At 38.8% G+C, this 24647-nt stretch overlaps 1 protein-coding gene across 24 annotated transcripts in view; it reads right to left on the reverse strand.

The window, feature by feature from the left end:
* LTBP1 (latent transforming growth factor beta binding protein 1) overlaps positions 1–24647 on the reverse strand; it is a gene marked incomplete at its 5' end in the record, with an annotated part of 437494 nt that overhangs the window by 30560 nt on the left and 382287 nt on the right. For 11 of the 24 annotated variants that reach the window (XM_079721395.1, XM_079721384.1, XM_079721386.1 and 8 more), the window contains 7 exons: positions 506–676; positions 1668–1808; positions 2483–2611; positions 4506–4592; positions 5307–5483; positions 17007–17150; positions 20760–20885. In XM_079721395.1, the coding sequence (XP_079577521.1) occupies positions 506–676; positions 1668–1808; positions 2483–2611; positions 4506–4592; positions 5307–5483; positions 17007–17150; positions 20760–20885 (975 nt within the window). The remainder of the gene's footprint in view (positions 1–505; positions 677–1667; positions 1809–2482; positions 2612–4505; positions 4593–5306; positions 5484–17006; positions 17151–20759; positions 20886–24647) is intronic. The other 13 variants (XM_079721394.1, XM_079721397.1, XM_079721392.1 and 10 more) reach the window with 3 other exon arrangements.

Here is a 24647-nt window from a genome sequence, read left to right on the forward strand (position 1 = left end):
TTTACTTACTTTCTACTCTCTTCCTTTATGGAGAGATTCTGTGATCTCTCCCACAAAGAGGTTGACATAAAAACTTGGGCTTTGACCTATATTGTCTATATTAATACTTTTTGCTCTAAGTAGAAACTGTTAGAAATGAGGAGGACTGTAGGGGGGGGAAAAAAAAAAAAGAAGTATCAGGAAATATAAATTCTAAAGACCTATGCCACCAACTGCTAAGATGCATTATATTTCTTTGGGTTATTTAGCATTCTTTGGGGAAATGGAATGAGGGTTTCAAAAATTAATGACAAGGTCTGGATTGGAGGTAAACCAGGAGCCGGATGTTATGCAGTCCTGCTCTTCCACTCCCTAAACACACACACGTGTGCACACCCCCCCCCCCCCCCCCGATGAAAGCAAGGTATCAGGAGTGCAGGTGAAGATATATAAGTAAAAGAGAATTGTCAGGCTCCAAAGGATATTTCCAAAGGCCTGCAATAGAAGGAACTAGGTAAGGGCTCACCTGAATCTTTCATGGGGCAGAGGGCACACTGCATACCCCAGGCCTCTCCATACAAACAGCAGCATTCAGTATACGTTGTCTGCTTGCCTACAAGAGGCCGGCTACACACATACTCATCACTCAGATGTTCCCAGCACAGATCTTGGTAGACATCGGTTTCTTCAATTTGTTCTGAAAAGGAAGACGTGGTTCCATGACAATTGCACTATTATTCCTATTTCATAAACACTGTGGTAGAAGCCAGCGAGTCTCAAAGTTTCCATCCCTATTTCTAAGAGTGACTTCCAAGCAAAAGTCTGAAGCCAGTCTGGTCTTTCCATGGATCAAACCTCTGTCATCTCCAACTGGGTGTCATTCCAATCAGCTGAAATTCAACCTGCCCATCATGTTCCAATTAAATCCTTCCCTCTCTAGCTTCCATCATTACATAAAACCCTCCACTATCTTGCCTGTACTTCATAATCCTGATGGACTTCTTGTTCTTCTGATCTTTGATGTTTCACATTTACTCTCCTGTCAAATCCTACCATTTCTTTCTACATAAAATTTTTGGGATTCATCCTTTTTCATCCATTTCATTTGCCGAAGCCCTAAACTAGTGACACTTCATCCTAGGGTCCTTAATGCGAACCTTTCTACTTTCCAATTGATTTCAACCAAAGTAGTCTCCTGAATGTGCTGATACGTTGATCAATTAAGCCATTGATCAGTCAGTGGCACATTACCTTCTCGGGGATGAACAGGGATTCCTACCGATTCCTTCAGAGCCCTCCACCAACCTGATGAATTCTGCCCTCTGCTCTGTCCAGCCTCATCTGTGTCCTCCAGTCCAGTCAAGCAAACCTAATTATTTTTCCCTCAACTTACATCTTCCTCAGTTGCCTTTAATGGTTCAATGCGATCAACCCTCAGGCACTAACAGCTCTGCCATCTGCTCAGCCACTCCGTATTCTGTTGTCCATTAAATCAGTATGTGCAAGGTGTTAAATCTCCTACATATTGATGATATGCATCTTATTCTTTCTCTTAGCATATCATTTTAATTATTTCAAAATACCCAAGGAATCAATTTTTAAATTTTCCAACAGCTCACATTTCAGTCAAAAGGAAAACCTTATGATGTTTATTTGGACACAGACTTGCATCTCATATCCAGACATACCATGTGATTCAGTCGGTCGGATACATCTTTTTTCCGAAGCATCCAGGACCATTGGGTGGGTACAGAAGCAGTTATAAGAGCCTTCTGTATTAACGCACTGGCCATCAATACAACTGTTGGGGTCTTGACACTCATCTATATCTTAAGAGAAAAAAAATGAAAGAAAATCAGCAATCAGCTGCACCTCATACACTTAACCAAACTTAATACACTGCTAAATTTAGTCCAGATTCCAGGGGCTGCCACATTTTAATCAGCTACACATCGTCATCCAAAAGAGAACAGCTCCGACTATAAGAATGTTAAGTTGTATTGACTGGAAAAATAATACCACCCTACAGCTGCTGACATTAAATAAGGAAAGAAAACATTTAAGAACAGGATATGCTTAGAAATTTAAGATAAAATGTCTCTTTATGACAATTTTAAAATTATTTTCTTTTGCTATGTTTTTCTGCCTAGTGTATATGGTTTTCTGCTTAGGCATTAAAGTCTGGGTCAGTATTTTAAAATGACTTTCAGTGCATGGTATGAGTGATGAAACAGGAGGCTCCCCAGACCAAAAGAACACTTCAGTTATACCAGTGACCTGAATTATAATCCCACATTGAATATTAACTCTTCGAAATCTATTCAAATAGTAGTATGAAGGGTTTTTATTTTCTTAAATATTGCTCAAGAAAAAGATCCATAAAACATTTACAGATCTTTTCAACACATGATTTAGATTCAAAGACATTGTTTTTATATGTAGCATTACTTATTTTTTCCATGTATTTGCATAGCACATCACACTATATCCTCTTAAAACTTACCAAAGCACTGCAATTTGACGGGATCATAGTATGTCCCCTGCTTACAGTAGCATTCATAACCAGGCTGAGTGTTCAAACAGAAGCCATTTTTGCAGATTTCTTGTCCAAAAAGTAGGCATTCATCTGCATCTATGGGGGAAAAATGGAGAAATATTTAGAAAGAGGAGTTATTTTGGGATTTTCAGTTAAATAGAAGAGTCTAACCAATATTGGGCAAGTTAGATATTATAATATTTATATTACAAAGAGTCTTAAAAACACAGCAATATCAAATTCTTAAAGTTAGGACTAATTCACAGAGGTAGAAATATAATCAGGCTTCTCTGTTTAAGGAGCAATGCTCAAAACATTATCAGAGAAGGTATATTTGTAAATAGAGCTTCGGAGATGCTACCTCGTATTTGATGAAATAGTCTACAGGTTCCATAATGGCACCAATAATATTCTCTGTAGAAAATACCCTTTAAGACATGTGCCTTTCTATAAATGTATATTTTGGCCCATTAACTAGTTGAGATGAAGAAAACTCCCGCGAAGAGTTTGATGCAACTTGATGGAAGTCTTCTTTCTTGATAATGAGCTAATGAAAGCACAGATGCTAAGAATGCTGGCAGACCCATTCCTCCACAGAATTTACAGAGCTTATTGTCCACAAACCTCAGTTTACTCAGTGGTAAACTGGAGATAAGAGGAACATCGACCTGATAGGATTGAAAGGATTCAATGAGAAAATCCACGCAGAGGACTCGGTATACTCTCAAAAAGTGTGATCTATTGCTTTTGTGCAAGTATTATTAGCATCATTTCTAACATTTTAAAGCTAATGTCATCTAGTCCTCATTTAAAAAACTGGAGACTTCATAGATAAATTGCTCAAAGTTACACAGCTGGAAAATGGCAAAACCAAGTCGACAATATATGACTGTTTGAATCCGAATCTAATATTCTTTCAACCATTTACAGCACTGCTAAGATAGGGTGAAGAGGAATTTATTTTTATTTTAAAAAAGAGGATGACTTTATGGTGAAATCAGGGCTCCACTCATAGCACAAAGTGAAATTTAACTACATCCCTGAAAGAACATAGTATATGATATTTGCAAATTTGAAAACCGTTAAACACATTTCGCCAACTAAGTCTTGTTATTTCACTGAATTAAATCAGATGTACTTAAAAAAACACATATGGAATTTCTTATCCAGCTGCTGAATTATACCATATTAGTAAAACCCTGGTTTGCAAAAATGGATAGACAATAAAAATGTTTTTAGTCTGTTTTCCAGCCACCTAACAGTTTTCAATATTAAACTGTAAAGAAAAAAAAATCACTTTGTATATAAAAGGCCATAATATCTCTATCACTGAAATATTAAAAGTTAGGGGTTAATGAGGAAATACTCATATCTGTAGTTTAAATTTCACCAAAATTAAAAAGCTGCACATTTATTTTAGAATTACAGACTAATAGCATTAAATATATAAAACACACATCTCCTTTCGCTTTCTTCCTTTCCATTCCTTATTATTAATCTGTGGCCATTAGTAAATGGTCCTAGCAAAGTAGGATGCTTTCTAAAAAGGCGAGAATCTTTGCTTTGTTGATGACCATTAAAGGCCAACATGACGATGGTCAAATTTATATTGGTCCTAATGTATGATTTCTAATATAATTCTACAATAAAAGAATGAATTTATTAAGTACAGAATTTTGTGTTAAGTACTTTTACATATGCTATCTCATTTAATCCTCATGACAACCTTTGAAACATTATTCTTATCTCAGAAGTGGAAACTCAGAATCTTAAGTGAAGTCCCACTATCATACAGCCTTAAGTGTTCTAACACCCAAGCCACGGTTCTCCCTAGAGTCCATTGGAGCCTTCTTCCAATGGTAGAATTCAAGGCTTTGTAATTAGTTTCCATGGCTGAAAAGAATTCTTCTTCTGTCTAACCCAAGCCACGCATTTACTTGAATGTCAAATATGCATACACATTGCAAATTAGTTTCTGCTTGATTCTGACCTTTATAGTTCTCGCCATCAACGTCGTAAGAGGATTCTCCAGTGGGGACAAAACCTTTCCCTCTAGGACACATTTCAGTGAATTCAGCTGATTTCAGGAGAGATAAGGGGGAAAAAAAGTTAAAAAAAAAAAAAACCAATATCTTCCATGAGTATTTAAATTCAGTTTTGCTTGCCATCTAATTCAGACAAATAAATTCATCTAATTTTACTTGCCATCTAATTCAGACAAATAAATTCAGTACAATCTCAAATATTACAGACTAGGTGCAAATAAACCTAATGACTTCATAAGTATAATTTACAAAAAACCTTGCTAGTTCACCCATATATTATTTACACATGTTTTAGCTATGGGTACTATGGTGTGTTATGACTTATTTCTCCATTACTGTGGTCTCTAGTATTTTCAAATTTCAATAAGAATCCAAAATCCTAGCTTAAATATGCAAGCTCCAGTTAGGAATAATGCTGTGTCATTGTTAGCAAAAATGATTAGTTTTACCTTAAAAATGGAATAAAACTGAATTATCTTTCTGCCAAAATATTATATGGAATGTCACTATAACAGCATATTGTGTGAGAAACAGAAGTTTAAGAATTCATACTGAAGTGGGATAAGGGTATGGGTCCAGCCCTGAATGAAACCCACTCTAAGGTAATCTCACTTCAATTTGACTATGGCAGGTACCAGTAGATGTTACCATTTCAAGGCTTCAATAACCCAAATGAGAACATTCCAAGGCCCATGAACACCATACAACAAATACCAGCATGAACAGAGCACTTAGCTAATTCTTACCAGTCCCCAAGACTGGGCAGGGGAAAATCTCACAGTTATCTCCCCACCCAGCACCAGAGGTACAGCAGCATTCTTGTTTGGTGACATTGGGGGCCAGCACGTTGTCACAAAGACTGGCGTCATTTAGATTATAGTAGCACTCTTTCTTTTCTTCTTTGGGTTGATCTACTTCTAAGTCTAAAAAGAGTAGAGAAAGTAAAAAAGAGTGTTGACAGGATACATCAGATCTACCTGTATCACAACGGAATTGAAAACACAGGGGTAAAAAAGCTTGACTGGACGTGCCAATGGCACTTCATTTACAGAAAGCTGCTTTCCATTTTGTGTTGGATTCTTCCACTTCAAGATAAAAATGCACATGAATCCTGAATTTTGGTGGATTTCTAACCCACCCCAAGAGTGTAAGTCTGTCAAAATCATTTCCTTTTACCTTAACCAATTACTTTATACTGGTAAATTTGGCTGTGAGTACAGTTTCCATATCTGCTTTCTTGTCACACATAGGGTCATTCTTTACTGAGCTAGAACACCTATGTAAATCAATGAAAATATTCCCCAACACTGGACCAGAGATATGGGGCCACACATAATATTTAACCCTTAGATGGTTATTGAGATAACCATGCCCCCCCAAATTTTCTAAACAGTACAAAGCAGAAGATGACAAATAGAAAAACACTGCAGTAACCTGAGTCTATTTTAAAAAAAACCCTTTCATTACTAGAAATCTACTTACAGTGCTGCAAATATATGATTCTGAATGAAACAATAAGAGCCAGCTAATCCCAGGGGTAGAATTTCAAGGCTGGGTTCTAGTCCCAGCTCAAGTGTGTCCTAAAGAATATATTGATATATTCCAACAGTGTCTGTTTAACCCTCTGTGATAAAAGTCAAGGTGATATGATAGAATACAAATGATAAGAACAACTCCACCTACTTTCAGTTAATACTAAAAATGATTTAATTCCATCAGATTTGAAGTCTACAAACAAGTTTGTGCTTTTAAAAAATGATAAAAAAACTCTTCCCTACTAAATGCTATAGAGTTCAAATTACTGCCTATGATCCAGTTAGAATTTCTTATTTTAATTTTATGCTATGTCAGATAAACTGACTACTGCCATCACAATTACTTAGATTAATACTAATGAAATATTTTCATTAGAACTGCTATCTACAGATTCTTAACCCAAAGAAACTATAGGGACAAGGGGATAACACTTGCCAGTAAGGATAAGACTTTAATCTCAATACCTACCTTTTAAAAAAAAGTTGGCAGATCATTATACTATGAGGAAAGTTTAATGATTTATTTTCATAATAGTTTCCTATATATTTACTTTGGCAGGGTCAAACTGACTGCGGAAACCTGATTAATATGTCATATAACAAAGGTGTTCTTAAAATGTAAGTTCATAAAATTCTATCAGAAGAGCTACTGCCCTTTCTTTCCCCTTATGGCAGTAAAGGCAAGCAAACAAAGCTTCGACGTATATATTACTCCCAGAATGCGGAATATCAATGAGAATGTAAAGGATCCCTCTCACCCTTGATTCTGGCTAATTCTCAGATTATTCTACCTTTGACAATTCAGCTTGGACTCTAACTTAGTCTTAATAGCTGATGACAAATTCAAACCTAGAATAAGTGTCCAGGAAAAAACTGAAATGCGGATTCCTATGCAGTTTATGAAGTGGTTTTAAATCATTCCCTTGTGTGTGAAATTGGATAAAACCTGCCACATCCCTCGTCTCAACTAGCTTTTCAAGTGTGCAGGGGACAGACATGTGCTTTGCCTGCTTTCATGGCATGGATCACCATCACCAGTTCATTCCCTTCAGGAGGGGCTCCAAACTCTTACACAGGGTATTATTGAGGAAAATTAAGGGTAGGTATTTTAAATTAATATGAAATCAATCATGAACCCTGTAAAAAATTTTATAAACTTTCTCCCAGTATATGTGAATAGATTGACAGACTATTAATATGGACAATTCTACTCATTTTATTCAGTTTGCCTAAAACACAGTTAGTTATTAATGAATGCATTTAGAAATATAAATCAAGTCAGCAACACAACTAGAGTTTTGCCAATCAGGTTTACAGTCTATGTTAAAAGAGTGCTCAATAACTGTTTTTCTCTTTGTACAAAGTTGTAGATAGTCACAGTTTTTATTACAATATGGAAACATTGTACAGTAACACTTCAATGAAGGCTGCTATATTCATAGGTAATTAGAGACCACAGGCTTCTGAGTCAAAAACTTCATATACATTTAAACACTATTTCTACCACGTTTTTTTATACTCACAGAAATAAAATAGTTTTTTCTTTGAAACAAAACTCAAAGGTGACTGCATAAGGGAAATAATCAATATCACTGTAGTATTCAGGTTTTACATTGGTTATTACAAGTTTTGGTCTTATTTTCTTTCCAAGCAGTTTGAAGCTTCAGTGTTTACACAGCTGAAATTGAGGGTTAGTCAGGCCCTCATCCGTGTTTGGAAAGAGATGAAAATTCCTTTTAAAAAAACTGGTCCACAAAGGTCATTCTGTGAAAAGCTACAATTTCCTTATCTTCTTAACCTTTAAATAATTAACTGCCTAGAGCATTTTTCCACAGGGGGAACACTCTGATCAGTAAAGACATGTAATGTGATTTCTTTAAAAAATCTCTATGAGTTTGTCACTGTCATTAGGGGAGGAATTTTTCTATCACAAAATAACTTTAAAAGATCAAATCAAAAGTTATAGAAGGTGCCAAGCTCAGAAAAGAATGAATTCTATTTTTTCGGAAAGATTTTATTAATAAGGTTAGCCGTACTTCATATCTCATGCCATAGACTTCTAGGAAATATATTACTTCACCTCCAGTATTTTCAGATTTGATTTTTCAATATGTATTAAGAGGTTAGCTTAACATCTGTGTATAAAAAGCAATGTGTATATTTTAATCCCAGGGGTATGTATGGCTGGTGATAATAAATGAGTTTTTGGACCTCTCATGTGTGTGCCTTTTTTGAAGAAACTTTCACAGATGCCTTTTCATGTGATACACAAAGTAACTCCATGAGCTAGACGGCGAAAGTTATAGAGCATCCTCGCTTTTTGGAGAACATTTAGGTTGGGTCTAATGTCCAGTGCCTAATGCTTTCCCTAAACCTCTTCTACGGGGCTCAGCTTCTTAGCATTTCAGCGAGCATGAGTTTGTTTTGCTTTGCCTTTGCCCAGGGGGCAGCAGATAATCCTGCTGATGTAGAGTTCAGTGACAAAGCAGCATGCAGCGTGACCCTCTTCCCTTGCTCTGAAATATTAAAGAGAGGGTTTGAGCAGTAGGTACCACTGGTGAACTGCCCTTTCTAGAAGCTCTTCTCTCTTGCTTCGTCAGAAAGAAGAGGATGTGGGTGTTCACTTACAGGATTATTTCCTGCTTTAGTCTTCCCCTAAATATGTCTAATCTTAGGTTTGCTGTTGGAGTGGGGAGATCTGGAACATTTCTTTGGTTAGAGTGGACACAAACATTCTAAATGGCCCTTGCCTTTGCTTTCACTTTCCATTTGCAATATTTTCTGAAGGCCTTCAGATGCCAATCCCCTCCATATCCTTCTGAGACAGGATGATGACAGTGACCCAAGAGTCACATCACAAATACGTGTGAGTAAACAATGCCCCCAAATGAAACACCTGCCCTAGTCCTGAAAAAGACATCAATTTATAAAAGTCTGTGTCTGTAATAATGTTCAGCAAATGACTTTGAATAGGATTACTCAGTAAGCTTTATTCTCTTTATTTTAAAAATCACCACAGGCACTAATGTTTTATACCAACTCATACTTTTATGAGAAAAAGCATTCCAGTGTAATAATCCAAAGGGAGTAAAAGAGAACTTGGAAATTCATTTTTTCCCCTAGTTTTCTCATTCAAAGACTTGGAAGATGAGAAGTGTGTGTGTTTTAAGTGGAATTTAAAAGAAAGCCATTGGTGAGTTTCAGAAAATAAGCACTGACAATAGGAATGGACTGAACATGAAGGGATGCAAATAAAAAGGAAGATCATAGAAAGGTGGTAACTTCAGATAGTAAAAGACGTGGAAGAAGTCAAAATAAAGTTTAGAAAGTGAAGTACAAGAGCAAAAATACTTTCAAAGCAGATTCTTCCACACAGTGTCTATCCTTAAAGAGGTCAATCAGGTGGTCAGGCATGACAGTGCAAGGAAAGCAAGCTGGGCATGTAAGCCACACTGTAAAGGGTCAGGGAGCAAGGCAATCCTGGAAGGCTGCCTGGAGGAGCTGACATTTTGAGTCAAGTTCTTGAAAAATAAACTTAAAAAAAAATTGGCTAGAAAGTAAGGTGTGACAGAGGTGAGGAGGAGTAAAAAGTACAACTATCCTTAGGTCTGTGTGGGTAGAGCAGGCAAGGGGAGAAGTGGTCTGTGGAAGGAGTCACAGAACTGATTTTGAGAACAAGAGAATGGGGCAGGGATGCATTAACATGTGAACAAGTGATAGGTGTGTTTGTGACTTAGGTGCTGAGGCAGAGGACAATACCAGTCTCTATTGGAAGAGAGTCGCCTCAGCCTTGCCACGTGGAATGGAGGATATTTTTGACTTTGCTTTTTCTGGTGAAGAAGTTAGAAGACACTGGGAAGAGGGAGCCTGGGATAGGAACAGGCTGCGGAGACGGTGAGAAGTGAAAGTCTCAATGATGGAAATATTATTAGAAACTGAAGAAGTCAGAAGAAAAGCGGGCAGATCTGGGTGAAAGAAGAGACTCCTGAAGGCAGAATAAAGCGCCCCGGAGAAAGAAAACCGGGAGACGCACACTGGGACGAGGTGCAACAGGCAGCACAGACGGAAAGGAGATGACATCACAGCAGCATGAGAGCTGTCACAACACCTGCACACGTGCATGGAGAGGCCCTGTGAGGACGACCTCAAGAATAAAGCCACATCTGCAGAGACATGTAAAATGTCTGGAAACATTTAAAAGGAACTGTACAAACCATTCCTCTCCAGGCCTTATTGGTAGTGAATTCTAGGATACAAAATGCATTTCTAATGCAACAGCGTGGTGTCTCTTGTATTAAGAGGATAAAATGGTTTATGTACATGGTTTACTTAACTGATATGTCAGTTCATTCAAATATCAACACCTCTTTATTAAAAACTCATTTTAGATACTATACACAGCAAGCATAAAACTTCATGAAAATAAAAGCACCATTTGGTAGTAAACTCTTCTCACTCTTGTTTTTGAAGGTGGGAAGAAACCTGACTTTTTTTTTTTTTAAATAACAAATGAGCATATTTTCCTCAGCCTTAGCTACATTTATGGTATAGATCCATTACGAATACACAATAAGACCTCAGGAGTTTTATGGCATTTTACAATGCTGCATTCCAAATACTGTGGTTTCACTGTCTTTAATTTTTTTCCTACCAAAGGTCTTTTTTTTCCAATCAGAAATTATTTTAAAAAATTCTTCCAAAGTGAATTTATTTTACAGGTTACTTAAACACATTAAAAAAAAACAACACCCCACTGTGCCAGATATAATGGTTGAGTGATATTATATGTGGTCTCATGCCTTTAAAAAAATATGTACATACACAAAACCTGTAGTGGACCTCTCCAGGAACAGAGAACAAGCACGCTGTTTAGGTTCAACTGTCAGAACCACGAGGATGATTTGCACAGTGTCCCCTGATAGCAGGGACCTGCTCTTTTTTAATTTTTTTTTTGCTCTACTTGTAATTTAACCAAAGCACATAGGGGTACTGTCCCCTCTACCTAGAAGTGTGACTAGATCAATTAAGTGTGGTCCATGATACCTTTGATAAAATGAATAATTCTTACTCTGCAGAATGAGCTGGGAATGAGATGATGGGATAGAGAAGGAACACAGTCTCAAATGCGGAGAAGCCTATTACTCAAACAGGCTACAGTGTCTGCTGTAGGTCAGGCACGATGCCTGGCAGTGAGCTGGGTGACAGACAATACAAAGAGGAATGAATGACTGAGCATAAAGGGTCCTGTTACCCTGCTGATGGATTTGGACTTCATGCTGGAGGCAGGAATAAGCAGCTGAACGTTTTAAGGGTTTAAAACCAGATGTATGTTTCAAAAATGTGAATTGGCAGCAATGTGGAACAGGAACTGATGGGAGAGGCAGGGAGAGAGGTCAGAAGGCAAGTGCCACAGTCCAGGGAAGACAGGCTGAAGGACTGGCCCAGGGCAGTGGTAGCAGAGGAGCAGAGAGATTTGAAGGATACTGTTGAGGTAGAGATAGCAGAATGCTATGATGGCTTGGATGGATGGAGAGAGAAAGTAAAGTATGACTTCAGGATCTATAGTATGGCTGTTTGGCAATTAATGAGTGTACACAGGGAGAGTAACAGATTGGAGAGGGTATGGTAATTAATTTGCTTTTGGATAATTTTAGGCAGAGATGCTTCCAAGACACCCTGGGAGGAAGGTCCAGAAACAGGCAGCTGGAAATAGGAGTGTGGCACTCAAGAGAGAGGTGGAGAGGCATAGATATTCAGTTGGTCATCCACACCAAGTAAGTAATACTCCAAGTAAATTGACTTGGAGAAGAAGATAAAATATCCCAGGAGAAGAATACAGAGTAAAAAGAGGGCTAACCCTGCAACTCTCTGGGATGTTATTATTTAAGGAATGGCGAAAGAAAGAGTCAAGAATGAGACAGAGAAAGACCAGGGCAAGAGGTGGGAGGATACAGGGAGGAGTAATGTCCTGAAATCAAGAAAAGGGAAAGAGGGAGGGAAGATGAGAAACTACTGTCACAGGAGGAAAGAGCTTCACCCAGATGAAGGGTCTGAGGGCTCGATCTCAGTGCGTTGAGGATCAACTGGGAGATGGTTCAGTGGAGGCAGGGAGGCCCCTTCAAAGAATCTGGAGGTCAGCATGATCACAGAGATTATCCCTGGACGGTAACACAGCAGGGGATTTTCTCTTTTGATCTATTTTTGTATTTGCCAATTTTCTAAGAATATGCATTGTTTCAATAACAAGAACAAAACAAAGAAATAAAGTGAAAAGGAAGCCAATTTTTAGAAGAATGTGCTGTCATGGGGTCCTCAGCCTTGAGAAGTAGAATTAAGGGGAAAGACCCTGGAGTCGGGTTCCTGGGCCAATTCTGCCAGTCATTAGCAATATGGCCCTACGTTTAACATTTAGAACTTCTCTCTGGGCCTCGGCTTCCTTACCTGGAAATAAAGTTGCTGGGCTGGAAAAACACTAGGGTGTTTTCTAGATGTAGAAGTCTAGGGCTTAGCTTGTGATGTGAGAATAAGCTCTCAAATATATTAGAGAAAACTGATATTTAAGGAAACCCTATCATGAATTGTGTGAAGAACAATTATTTTATAATACAAATAATCTTTAATTTCTGATCTTGTTTATTTATAGATTTTAATTTCTGATCTTGTTTATTTATAGATCTTTAATTTCTGATCTTGTTTATTTGCTTGTCTTAAAGTGAAGAACAATTATTACACAATGCAAATAATCAGCCTGATTTACATGTTTTATAATTTCTGATCTTGTTTACTTTGTTTTCTTAAAGCAAGGCACACCTGCATTAATTATAATATATATCTTTGTGTTCTTTTCATTATACTTTCTGTTTTAAAAATAAAATTCAGTTCCCACCACCACAGAGTCTCCTCTGTGCACCAATGAAGACAGAGAACAGCATTTTGCGTGTAGGGCTTGAAGGCTGCAGTTGCCAACACTAAATATTTACTGCTACCCTTAGAGTGCCCAAGGACATAAAGTTTTTATAGAGTAATTGTCACAGGCACTGAGGAAGTAAAAGCATCAGGCTATATTTCATGGCCACACCCTCTTACAGGTGATGAGTGGTCTGATATGGACATTTTTTAGTTATTTCTGTTTCAGGTGCTTTTACACAATGTATAGCAATGTAAATTAGTGGCCGAAGGCCCAGGCAATGAAAACATTAGACCAGACCTAAAAAATTAGGTGGGAGCCAAGAAGTATTTTAGAAATAAAAATCCTAGGACATTCAAGTTCAAAAGTACCCTCAAGGTCACCTGGGACAATGTCATGCTGGAAGTAGGAGCCCTTCTGCCAGCCAGTGAGTCTCTCACCTGTTCTTGGACACCTCTAAGGAAACACCCACGATTTCATGAGACCGTTATGTGCTGACTATCTCTAGCTGTTGGAAAGTTCTTCTGCATACTGATCTGAAATCTGCCTTGCTGACAGCCAGTTCTGTCCTCAGTAAGATACCACTTCAGATGATGATGCTACTGCTCCATGTTGGAATGTCTGTTGTCCTGGGGAAATTTTAAAGCCGAGGAAATATTACAGCCTAGAGAGCAAATGTATCTTTCTTTTCCTAATTACCTTCCAGGAGGGATGAGATCTAAGCTGTTAGTCTATCAGGTATATAATGAAATTAATTTGAATCCGATCTTGATAAAAACTTTAACTTAAATTTGGTACAAAATGTTTTGTTCTGTATAACAGCAGATTCTTTGACTGGAGTATGATACAAACTTTTAACTAGCCTCCACTTAACCACCTTGTTAGATGAACTAATGTTCTCCTGTCCTCTGAAAAACATCCTGGCTAATGCCCACAAGCAGGTGGAAGGCTTACAGCCAGCTGGCTGTTCTCAGGTGGGTCAGCATACTTCTGTACTGACGTGTTGAGCGGTATGCCAACAGAGACTCAGCTATGTTCATTCTCAAACACTCTGTGCCAATGTATTGATTATTGTAATTACATAATTAAATAGTATATAAACCAATAAAATATGAATGAGTAGAAGAGTTGTTTCTAGAACAAGTTAAACCTTTAGAAAGACTAAGGTTACAAAAAGTAAAAAAGAAAAAAAAAAGGTTATCAAACTAGGAATGGATAATACAACTGCAGAAGATTGAAAAAAAAAAAAAAAAAAAGAAAACCTAAAGTGACTTTGCACTTATTTACTCAGCAAAGGCCTTTAAATTCTTACTCCCTTTAAAGTGGGCAGTGTAGATAATGCATAATAGATATGGTTTATGCAAGACAAGCCCATACAGAATGCAAATGGATTTCTACTCGAAGACAGACCTTGGCTCTTCTTCGGAGACTGGGGAATAAATGTACATTATGTGCTTTAAGTTAAAACTTAAATATTTAAAAGATGTATTATCTTTCTTTATGATTTCCAGTTTTAATCACCTTTTTCAAACAAATGAGCTATGATGAAGTTTGATGAAGTCTGATGAAGTCAGAGAGGGAAACTCCTGTGCAGTTTATAGCTGATCTATCTCTCAGGAGAGAGAATTGCTAAAATGAAGATGTTATCATAGACAATCTTAAGACTCCATACAATCAGTTCGAATTTGCCAAGAACCCTACAAATTGAGGTATGGTAGAAGTCAGAATTGCCAGGAACTATACAAATTAATAAGCTTATCCAGTTACTAAGGCAGATTATACTGACATGGACCAATAAAACGACTGAGTATGTACAATATTTGGCAGAAGCCAGAGAACTATGGGGAAAATAAGCAAGAAGCTATTAAAGGATCAGATATAATGTTAAGTGGAAAGAGAAACTATGTATTCACTGGCAGACAAGCTTTATGAAGCTGAGTATTCAAAATGCTGTTCTTTGCAAAAGCAGGAGAGTACTTAGTGAACTCTGACTGGAAGAACTTTCCAGAAAGAGTCAACGAGAGACCAAGGAGACAAAGAGAACAAAAAGGCAAAGCAGTTGTTAAGGACTTGGTTACAGAAGAACTTAAAAAATAGGACATGAGGAACAAGGCTTACAAAAAGAGTCACTGTAAAGTTTTAAGAAGTAGTTTACAGTGAGCTAATCCAGTTCATCAAAAATGGTTCAGATTGTCTCATGATCCTATTAAAGCATTACTAATCTCTACAAAAGACATGAGCAAACTTTAGGATCCCAGACATGTACCTTAACTGAAGCTATGTGAACTGAACAAACCACTTCTTGACATTACTAAAACATTCCAGCAAAACTGTATTTATAGTTTAAAAAACCCACCATCTCAGAAGAGATCACAAAAGGAAGAGAAATAGATAACCCTTATGTGTTTGAATTTTAATAATTCATTTTAATACTTCATATAGTACTTAGTTATTAACAAATGGCTTTTATGTATATAATTTTTAAAAAAAGTATAAAACTCTGTGAGGTAAATATAACCTTTCTTTTATAGGTGAGAAAATTGAAACTCATAGATGTTGAATGATATGCCCAAGCTTACATAACTGGAAAATAGCAGACCAGAACCCTGGTCATTCCAGTTTAAAGTATTAAAAAAAGTTTGGAAAATAAAGGAAAAAACTAAAATTTCCATTAATTCTAATAATTATCTTTTTACATCTTCTTTCCTTCCCTCCCTCCACAGATTGTGATCACTGGAGTATCTTTTTTTTCACTTGACATTGTACAACATGCATCTATCATGACTACCTAACCTTCATATAGATGACTTAATGACTCTACAATATTATATGTGAATTCTTCCAGTCAAAATAATACTATGGGGAAGGCACTACTCTATAGAACCAAAGACAAATAAGAAAAAGGCCGTTACTTCACCAGTCCTGTTATTGACCAGCCAGGTTTTTGATTTTTGGTTTGTTTTTTTTCCATTACAAGTAGAGCTAAAATGAAAAGTCTTTTCTTTATGGCTCATGAGTTGCAGGGGTGGTCACTGAAGGAAGAGCAATCCTTCCCTCCAGAAACACTCTCTTTCCCGTCATAGTGTTTTTGAATTACTGTCCGTACATTTAATTCTGCACCCATCACCTTTCTATATTTAATCATTGAGAAGAAAATGTGTGTGGATGAAAATAGTGTTATATTTTATTCCCTACTGCTTGCAAAGATAATTGTCTCACACAGAACAAGTGTACCCTACTGAGGAAGAGCGAAAGCTTTCTTAGAAGCATAGATAAAATCAACCGGGATTGAGCAAGATAGTAATACAGTCTATGTTTCATTTTATTTGGGTCTCAAAGGACCATTTAGTCTCCTGCTTCCCTCAAAATACAACCATGCTTTAGCCACATGGCGTAAACTAAAATGGTGATCTGGAAGTTGATGATTTATCTGGAAAAGTATCAGCTCTCCATTTCAATATGTGCCATGATGACACAGCCTCAATCAAATTTTCAACAAACACAATCATGGCCACTCTCTAGGCCAAATTCTGGGGGAAAAAAATAAAAAACACCTTAAGAATTCCAAGTGGAAGGAAGTCTTTGTAGATCCTGAGGGGCCTTTATGTTGCTTTCAATTTAGAGAAGTGTCAAAATACATTTCTCCAAGGGCCAAGAAAGAAGAATTATGCAACTTAATGAGATGTTGCCATATTAAACCCTGGGCTGACGGTACTGAGTTTTAGGCAATCCCCAGCCAATGTGCTCATCATTTTGGATCCTTCACCCTACCCATGGCGTCTCCGGGCTGGAAAGCACATTAGGGGCCATGTAGCTGCAACAGTCATCACCCACATCCTAATTCCACTGATAAGGCAGGCTCGGAAAGAGCATGGAAGCTTCCAGAAACAGCATGGCGCCAAAATATTTGGTTATTTCTTCCTCACTCCCAGAGTGTTTGGCCCAAACCTGTGTAGGTACAGGTCCCTGAGAGAAGCCCTCCGTCCCGACACAGTGTCACTTACCTGCCGAGGCCCGGGAGCGGCACTGCCCAGTCATCGGGCTGTACTCCTGGTTTTCATCAACGCACACACACAGGAAGGACCCTTCTACATTTTCACAGAAGGCTTCACCACACACGCCACTGAGCAGCTCACATTCGTTCACATCTGGAAAAGGGAGCACAGATCAAGTCAGACGTGTTCCTCACCCCTGACAGCTCTTTGTTTTACCAGCTGTGCCAAGACTAGTGGTGTCTGCTGGAAACAAGGTGACCCCCCGGGAGCAATCAAACCCTTCAGCTATTTGGGGGAAGGGGCTCCCAGAGGCAGGGCTGAAAGCTTTGGTTTGTGTGAAAGGACCGTGAAATCACAAAGCAAAATTTCCAAACTCCAATCCTGGCTTTAAGGAACAACTCGGAATTGTACTGCAAGCATCGTATGTACACTGTTTAATTTTCTCTTCCCTGACTTTTTGACATAATGAGGTTTTAAATAATATGACACTTCTCTCTCAGTTTTAATTCAAGGAAACTTAGCAGCACTGGCACTTCAGAAACTGCAGAATTCTTTAAGTGCATTTTTAGAAATTGTTTTAAATCTACTCAAATGTCTAAAACTATAGTTTCCTAGCAGCCAAAATGTCCATAACTTAACAACCAGAATTCAGGTTGTGTATCCCTTTGAGAAATGAAGGAACAACCCCTGTAAGTAGTCACTGGGCTACATTAATCATTCATGGGAAACAAACTGGTCCAGTAACTCCTCAGTGATTTCACGATGCCTTTAAAAATTCTGTTGGTGTTCCACAGCGTAATTTCTATTTTGACAGATATTTTTCTTTTGTACTTAAATATACTTAATTAAAACACTAAAAACTCACAGATAAGTCCATTTTATTTAAGTACATGGCCATAAAGAAAGGCTAATTTTGTGTTTGCCCTTACCCAATACTACTTTTTACCCATTCTTCTCTGAAGAAATTTTATTAATGGGTGTCCAGTTAAACAAAGTACCTGACTTGGCATCTGAAATGCTCATGTATTTTATGCATTAAACATGATTAAACATGTACAAACATCAGTTTTCATGAGCACACTCTGAGATGATTTATACAAAGTTAAAAATTTGAGCAATTATCCAAATCATTCAGGAAAAAAAATACAATTTTCACCTGCTATTCCCAGTTAATTGGACAAAAAGTTTATGTCTCTTGACTTATTTGGATAATTACCTCGGTTTTCCATTTCACTTTGTATATAAACAGATATAAATCCAATGAGCTGAGTTTTGCTTATGAAAAGATATTATGACAAAGTAAAGCAGACAGTTGGTATATTTAATCAACCTGGACAGTCATAATTTAGAACAGAAAAATTGACTTTAGAAATTTGCCAGTTTGCATTTATCAATTTTAGGTAACTGTCAAATGGAATTTTCTACTTTCTAACTTGTAATATTTCCAAGGCTATTGAAATCTCTCCTACCAGACTGTACATCCAATCAAAAAATATTTTCTAGTTTACTTCTATGGGTCAGATTGGGGAGACAATGATGAGTCAGGCAGGCCCAACTCCTGCCTTCAGGGAGCTTACTGTCAAGTCAGGGAAATTAATCAGATAATCATACAGGCCAGGAGAAGGGCTGGGAATGAAAAGTACAGAGCACGATGACAGCATGGAACAGTGGACCTTAAGTGCAGGGGTGGGTTAGGGAAGTGACAGAGGAGCCAAGCTCTACCTGAAGGATGCGCAGGTAAGAAGGGTGGGCAGCCAGGGTCCAAGCAGAGGGAAAAGTGTGGCCAAAGGCTGCTCCCAGAGGGCTGATTCATCTCTTAAACTCTATAGAACACCCAGAGTGGTGAGGTACATATAAGAGGTGTTCAGTTAATATTTTTCAAAGAGAGAAGAAACAGACAAATATAACGATATTTGTTGGGTTCATTAACATAACAAATATTCCTTCTATAAGGGTGGTATCTTATGGGTCAAAATGAAGCATCAACATGGGTTCGGTGTGCTCCTCTGACTGGTTAGAAATGAACATTAACCAGGGGCCCAGGAGCTATGTGGAGTCAGTGGTTTGACATCTGATACCTCATTAGGTAACAGTTAACATTTACTGAGCACCTACAACAGGCCAAACATTAGGCCCAGCAAGGAGAGAGAGAGACACAAAATTCTCAATCACACGGAGCTTATTGCCTTGGAAAAGGCAGCTGCAGGCGGTACATACATGATTAAATTATTGCAAAAAAGCTTGTAAGTACTATAATAGAATTTGTTCAAGGTTTTCCAGAAGCAGGAGAAGGGATCACAGCTCAGCTGGAGTGAGAAGTGGGGCAGGGATGGTATCTGGGAGGAGATGGCATCTAACTGCCAGCTTTAGGAACGCGTGGGATGGATCTAGGCTCAGGGAAGGGGAGGCCACGAGGATATTCCCAGCAGAAGGAGCAAACAACAGCCTAATAACTTCCCAGTTACGTGAACAACCATAAGCAGTTTTATGCTGCAGGAACGTAAATGGGGAGGAAGCAGGTGGTGAGGCTGAGAAGGTTAAGTGGGGGCCAGACTACACAACCTATTAAGTCAAAATATTTAGTGAATAGCAGATGGTTTTTACCACTTGTATTTTAGTGCAAAGGAGACTACAGCAGGAATTGGAACAAGTGTTAACGACAGTGTTAGCTTAAAGGAGGTTACTATTCAAGTGCTTTTATTGTTCAATTTCTAGATTTTGTTTTTCCAGTTTAATCTGGATGGGAAATGAATTGGTGCTTTAATTGCAAATTTCCAAACTAAAAAGTTACTGACTCCTCGTCAAGTGTCATCTGCCATGTAACGACCAGAGGTTTCCTCCTTAATTAAGAATGAGGAAGGGGCCTCCCTGGTGGCGCAGTGGTTGAGGGTCCGCCTGCCGATGCGGGGGATGCGGGTTCGTGCCCCGGTCTGGGAGGGTCCCATATGCCGCGGAGCGGCTGGGCCCGTGGGCCGTGGCTGCTGAGCCTGTGCGTCCGGAGCCTGTGCTCCGCGGCGGGAGAGGCCGCAGCGGTGAGAGGCCCGCGTACCACAAAAAAAAAAAAAAAAAAAAAAAAAAAAAAAAAAAAAAGAATGAGGAAAAAGCCTTGCTATCGGTGAAGTTATGAAATGAATACCCTCCTTCCCATTTAACTGCTCTAATTGCAAACATTTCATAATGAATTTCACTTAAAGAAATCATGGCTGATCAGAACATGAACTATAAAGTATCTTCTTTTATGTGAGCATGTGCTGGACCATATTCTAGGACATCTGATGATATTCAAGATTCCTTCCAGCTCCGACAATCCCAGAACAGATTGAAGAAATATGCTTGCACAATCCAAAGCATCATTTTACGGGTGTCATTCCTGGAAACAGAAACCCATGCCAACACTTTTCCTTAAATGCACTTGCCTAAGGGAGGTGCATTTTGAAGACAGACAAGCTCCACCACACACCAGACTCTATTTCCTGTGCAGGAGGGACTGAAGCGTTCCACATACCCAGCTAAGAGTTTAAACAGATGCTCTTTTTAATACACATTTAAATCCAAAGTTATGCTTCTCTATTTCTGAATGTCCCTAACCATTTCAGAAGCCACAGGATCTTTTTGCACATCTCCAAACCGTACGACAAGATCAAATTATGATGCAATTCTGCCCAATTATCTTGCTTCCATCTCTCCTGTGGTTGATGACTTTGATTTCTTTTCGATAGAGAGATATGAAACATGTCGGGAGAAAAAAATCTAAAAACTCACCCACACACCCTTGCCCATCCTGTGGGGCCTGAAAGCCCTGATAACAGAGGCAGCGGAAGGAGCCAGCTGTATTGTCACAAAACCCGTGACTGTCACAAATAGTGTTGTTTACACATTCATCAATATCTGCAAAAAAGACATTGACCATGAGACACAAAACATAGACAAACACCAGCTATTAATGGATAGACAGAGGTGCTCAACACACCCCGATTAGTATGAGATGATCATGTTTATACAGAATGAACTTCTAAAACATTTTACATATACATAAAATGTTTGATGAACATATCTCATTAGACAAAATATTGGGTTCTATGAGAAAGAAAACAGTTACTTTTCCTCAGGAAATGTTTTCAAACTGAAATGACTGCTGCAGTTGCCACGGTCAGTGTTTTCTAAATGTTTTCAACTCTTTATTTCCAAGGAGAGGAGATTCCTACAGCGGAAATATCTGAAAGTATTGTCACCTTTTTTGATTGCTGTAAATGCTAATCGTTCTATCTGGCGAACTGGGAGCTGAAAGCATTGGCCTGCCTGGGCAAAGATTTATTCAACCCTAGAGATAAGCCTGGTCAAGTCTAAACAGCATTCCCATGAAGGGGGCTGGGAATGGGGGGTGGGAGTAGGGGAAAGGAGGAGGGGCAGAGGGAGAATTTTTTTTTTTTTTTTTTTGCTTTATAACAAATTTAATCAGTTATACATATACATATGTTCCCATATCCCCTCCCTTTTGCGTCTCCCTCCCACGAGAGGGAGAATTTGATCTGATAAGTTCAGCGGTGTAGCCAGCCAGTCCCAGTTATTCTAGAAAAAAAGACTTTATTCACAAGAAACAATTTCCTGTCACCAAGTTATAGCCACTCAGGTCCTAAATGTCAGTGCTGCTCCAACTGATTAGCCAGTGGCCAACTTGTGAATTCACTTTGTTCTCTATAAACCTGATGATAGGAGTCCTGTGCTTTCTATCCCCTGTTAATAAAAATGTTCTCATAAAAGTGATGTCTCAATTGTGAAGTTACAAATGGACTTTTCGATACAGTTCTTCCTTACCCTCACAGCTACTCCCTTTCCTCTCCATTCTCCCATCCCCATCACTCCCGTTCTCCTTGTTTATGGCCACACTGCACATTCCACCCTCCAGGCTCCCTGTCCTCTCTGCCTCTGGACTACACAGGCCCCAAACACAAGTTTTTGGAGAAACAATCAAAAGAAAACGCAATTACGGCATCCAAATACATGTGAAGAAGATTTCACGTTTATGTTCAAATAAAGAAATAAGATAACAAACGATAAAGAAAGTGACAAGTTAAATTGCACTCGACAGAATTTAGTTTGGTGGAGTTCATACTAATAAAGTTGAGTTTTCTCTTTCTAAAATTTTAAACACCAAGTCAAAAATTTTTCAAGAAGAAAAAGAAGATGCATGCAATGATATTCAGCAGCTCTGACTTCTCTTCCTAACTGTCCAACACTATCAAGCATAACTTCAGAGACTGTCTCACTTCTGAATTGTAAAATATGAGTGACTACAAACTTTTCTTAATTTTCTCAACTCAAAACTGTGTCCGGGGCCCCTTCTCCATCCCTACCAGTCTCTTCTTCCTCTAGTCCCACCTGCTCATCCTTCTTCTGCATCTTCGATTATTCCTCCCTGGCTCCTTCCCTCACTGCCTTCAAACATGTTAAAATCTCTTGGAAAAGCTTTCATTTTACCATGATGTCACCAACCGTGTTTTTCCATTCCTTCTATCATTGCAAAACATATAAAAAGAACTATCTATGTGTACTGCTTTTATCTCCTAATATACTTCAACAGTAAAAAGGAAACAGTAACAATACTGATAACATTAATAATATTAGTACGTTTCTAGAAATACTATGATAATTTACAAAATAACATGTATAAAGCGCTCAGAACATTGCCTGGCATGTAAGGTAGGAAGTGTACATGTTACCTACTATTATTACTATTATAATTATTACTCCTCCTCCTCTTACTCCTCCCTTAATGACCTACAATCTGTCTTTCTAACTCTTCATCCCATGAAACCCCTTTGAGAAAAAACACCAATGGCCAACCTATCGTTAAGTTCAATGATCATTTCCCAGTCAATCTTCATCACCCTAGACCTCTATGTCTGGTCAACATCTTCTCCTTGAACTCCCTTTTCCCGACCCCAGGCAGAGTATTAGTCTCATTCTACCTTTAACCACTCTGGCTCACTCTCACCTTTTTCCAGCCTGAAGGTGGTGTCTGCCCGGGCTCAGCCCTCCCTGGGATCTGCTTCATCCTCAGCACTCCCTTCTTCTCTGTTCTCCACCCTTTCCACACTCTCCAGAATTCACAGGGCACAAATCCCCAGAACTTTGTCTCCAGTCAGGATCCTTCTTACTCTTGATCATTTCATCTTCTATTATCATCTCCAACTTACCGAGCCTAAAACCACATTCACTGTCTTCCTACTAAACCCCACTTGCTGGCCTTCGTGAGCAATCTCTCTCACCTCTATCCTTCCTCTTTTGCCTCTTCATCTTACCTCAACTTCAATGGAAAAACTCTATGAAATTATTTCACATCTTAAAAAAATGAATCTCCCTTGCAGCATCTAACACAAAGACACTCAATAAATCTGCCCTGATGGATTTTCAATGTCAGCATCAGTCTGGGATCACAACTGATTTACTAATCACAACCATGAGAAGGGTAACTGCACTGTGTCATCAAGTCACTTCACACAGGCCACTGCTCATTTTAGACTTCCTGAAATGGGCACTTGTTGAAGAGATTACGTTATTCACTGAACCACAGGATTTAAGGGCTGGAAAGAAACTCAGAAGTGCTTTAATTACCACTTAACGTACTGACGGTCTCCCAGTCTCTCTCAAGGGCTGGCCCTCTGTCCTTTAGAACCATTTATCTAATATCTATTGGACGTGTTCATAGTAAGTGAACTTACTCACCATTTCTCCTGTATTCCCTTCTCCCGAGAACCCAACGCGTCACCCCAGCCATGAACCTTCCTGTCAATCCTTCCCTCTCTCCTATTCCTCATCCCTCCCCAATCATACCCTCTTATCTTTCCTGATATTCCTCATACTCCTAATTGGTTTATCTCTGGTCTTGTCTCCCTCCCTCTAATCCATTCTCCACCAAACTGCAAACCTGCCAGGGACATTCCCTCGCTCTGAATGTTCCATACCTCTTTGCAGCTAGAGAACACCGACCACTCTTCTTGGCAGAGCCCCGAGCCCTGAGCCCCCTTCATCATCTGGCCTCTGGCTACATGTCTGGTCATGGTTCTTAGCCAACCTCCTTCCTAATTTATGCTCCAGTCCTATGAGGATATGCACTAGAGTTCTTTGAAAACCCTGGAGTCTTTAATTTCTCACTGATTTTGTGCACATCTCTTCCTCCACTAGAAATTCTCCCCTCTGTCTGCTCTGCTCAGAAACTCTCCCTGGCCCTTAGTCAGCCCAAGAGACACCTCCTGTGTGGCAGATTTCAGGGACCCTTCTTTGTGCTCCCAGAGTGTTTGGAGACATTACCGTGCTTATCAGGGCTACTTTTGGGGGTGGGGAACCTTCAACTAAACCTCACCAGCAACTTATTCCCTACGAAATGGGACAGTGGACAGCAAAGGAGGAAGAAGGGAAAGCAGCGCCTGGAAACCTGGTGGCTTTTCAGTCCAGATTCTTGAAGTAAAAGCTCCTGCTTTCCTTTTTATGAACTCTTGTGCACTTATAGATGACGATTTCTTGTTAATGATTGCCAGCTCAGGGTCTGAATAACTGACCTTAAGGTGAACAAATCCAGAGCCGGTTATGAATTACTGGATGTCTTGCAGTCTCAGACTTACTGTAATAGTGATTAACAGAGAAAGTTTA

Source organism: Hyperoodon ampullatus (genome assembly GCF_949752795.1).
Source record: "Hyperoodon ampullatus genome assembly, chromosome: 15".
Taxonomy (NCBI): domain Eukaryota; kingdom Metazoa; phylum Chordata; class Mammalia; order Artiodactyla; family Ziphiidae; genus Hyperoodon; species Hyperoodon ampullatus.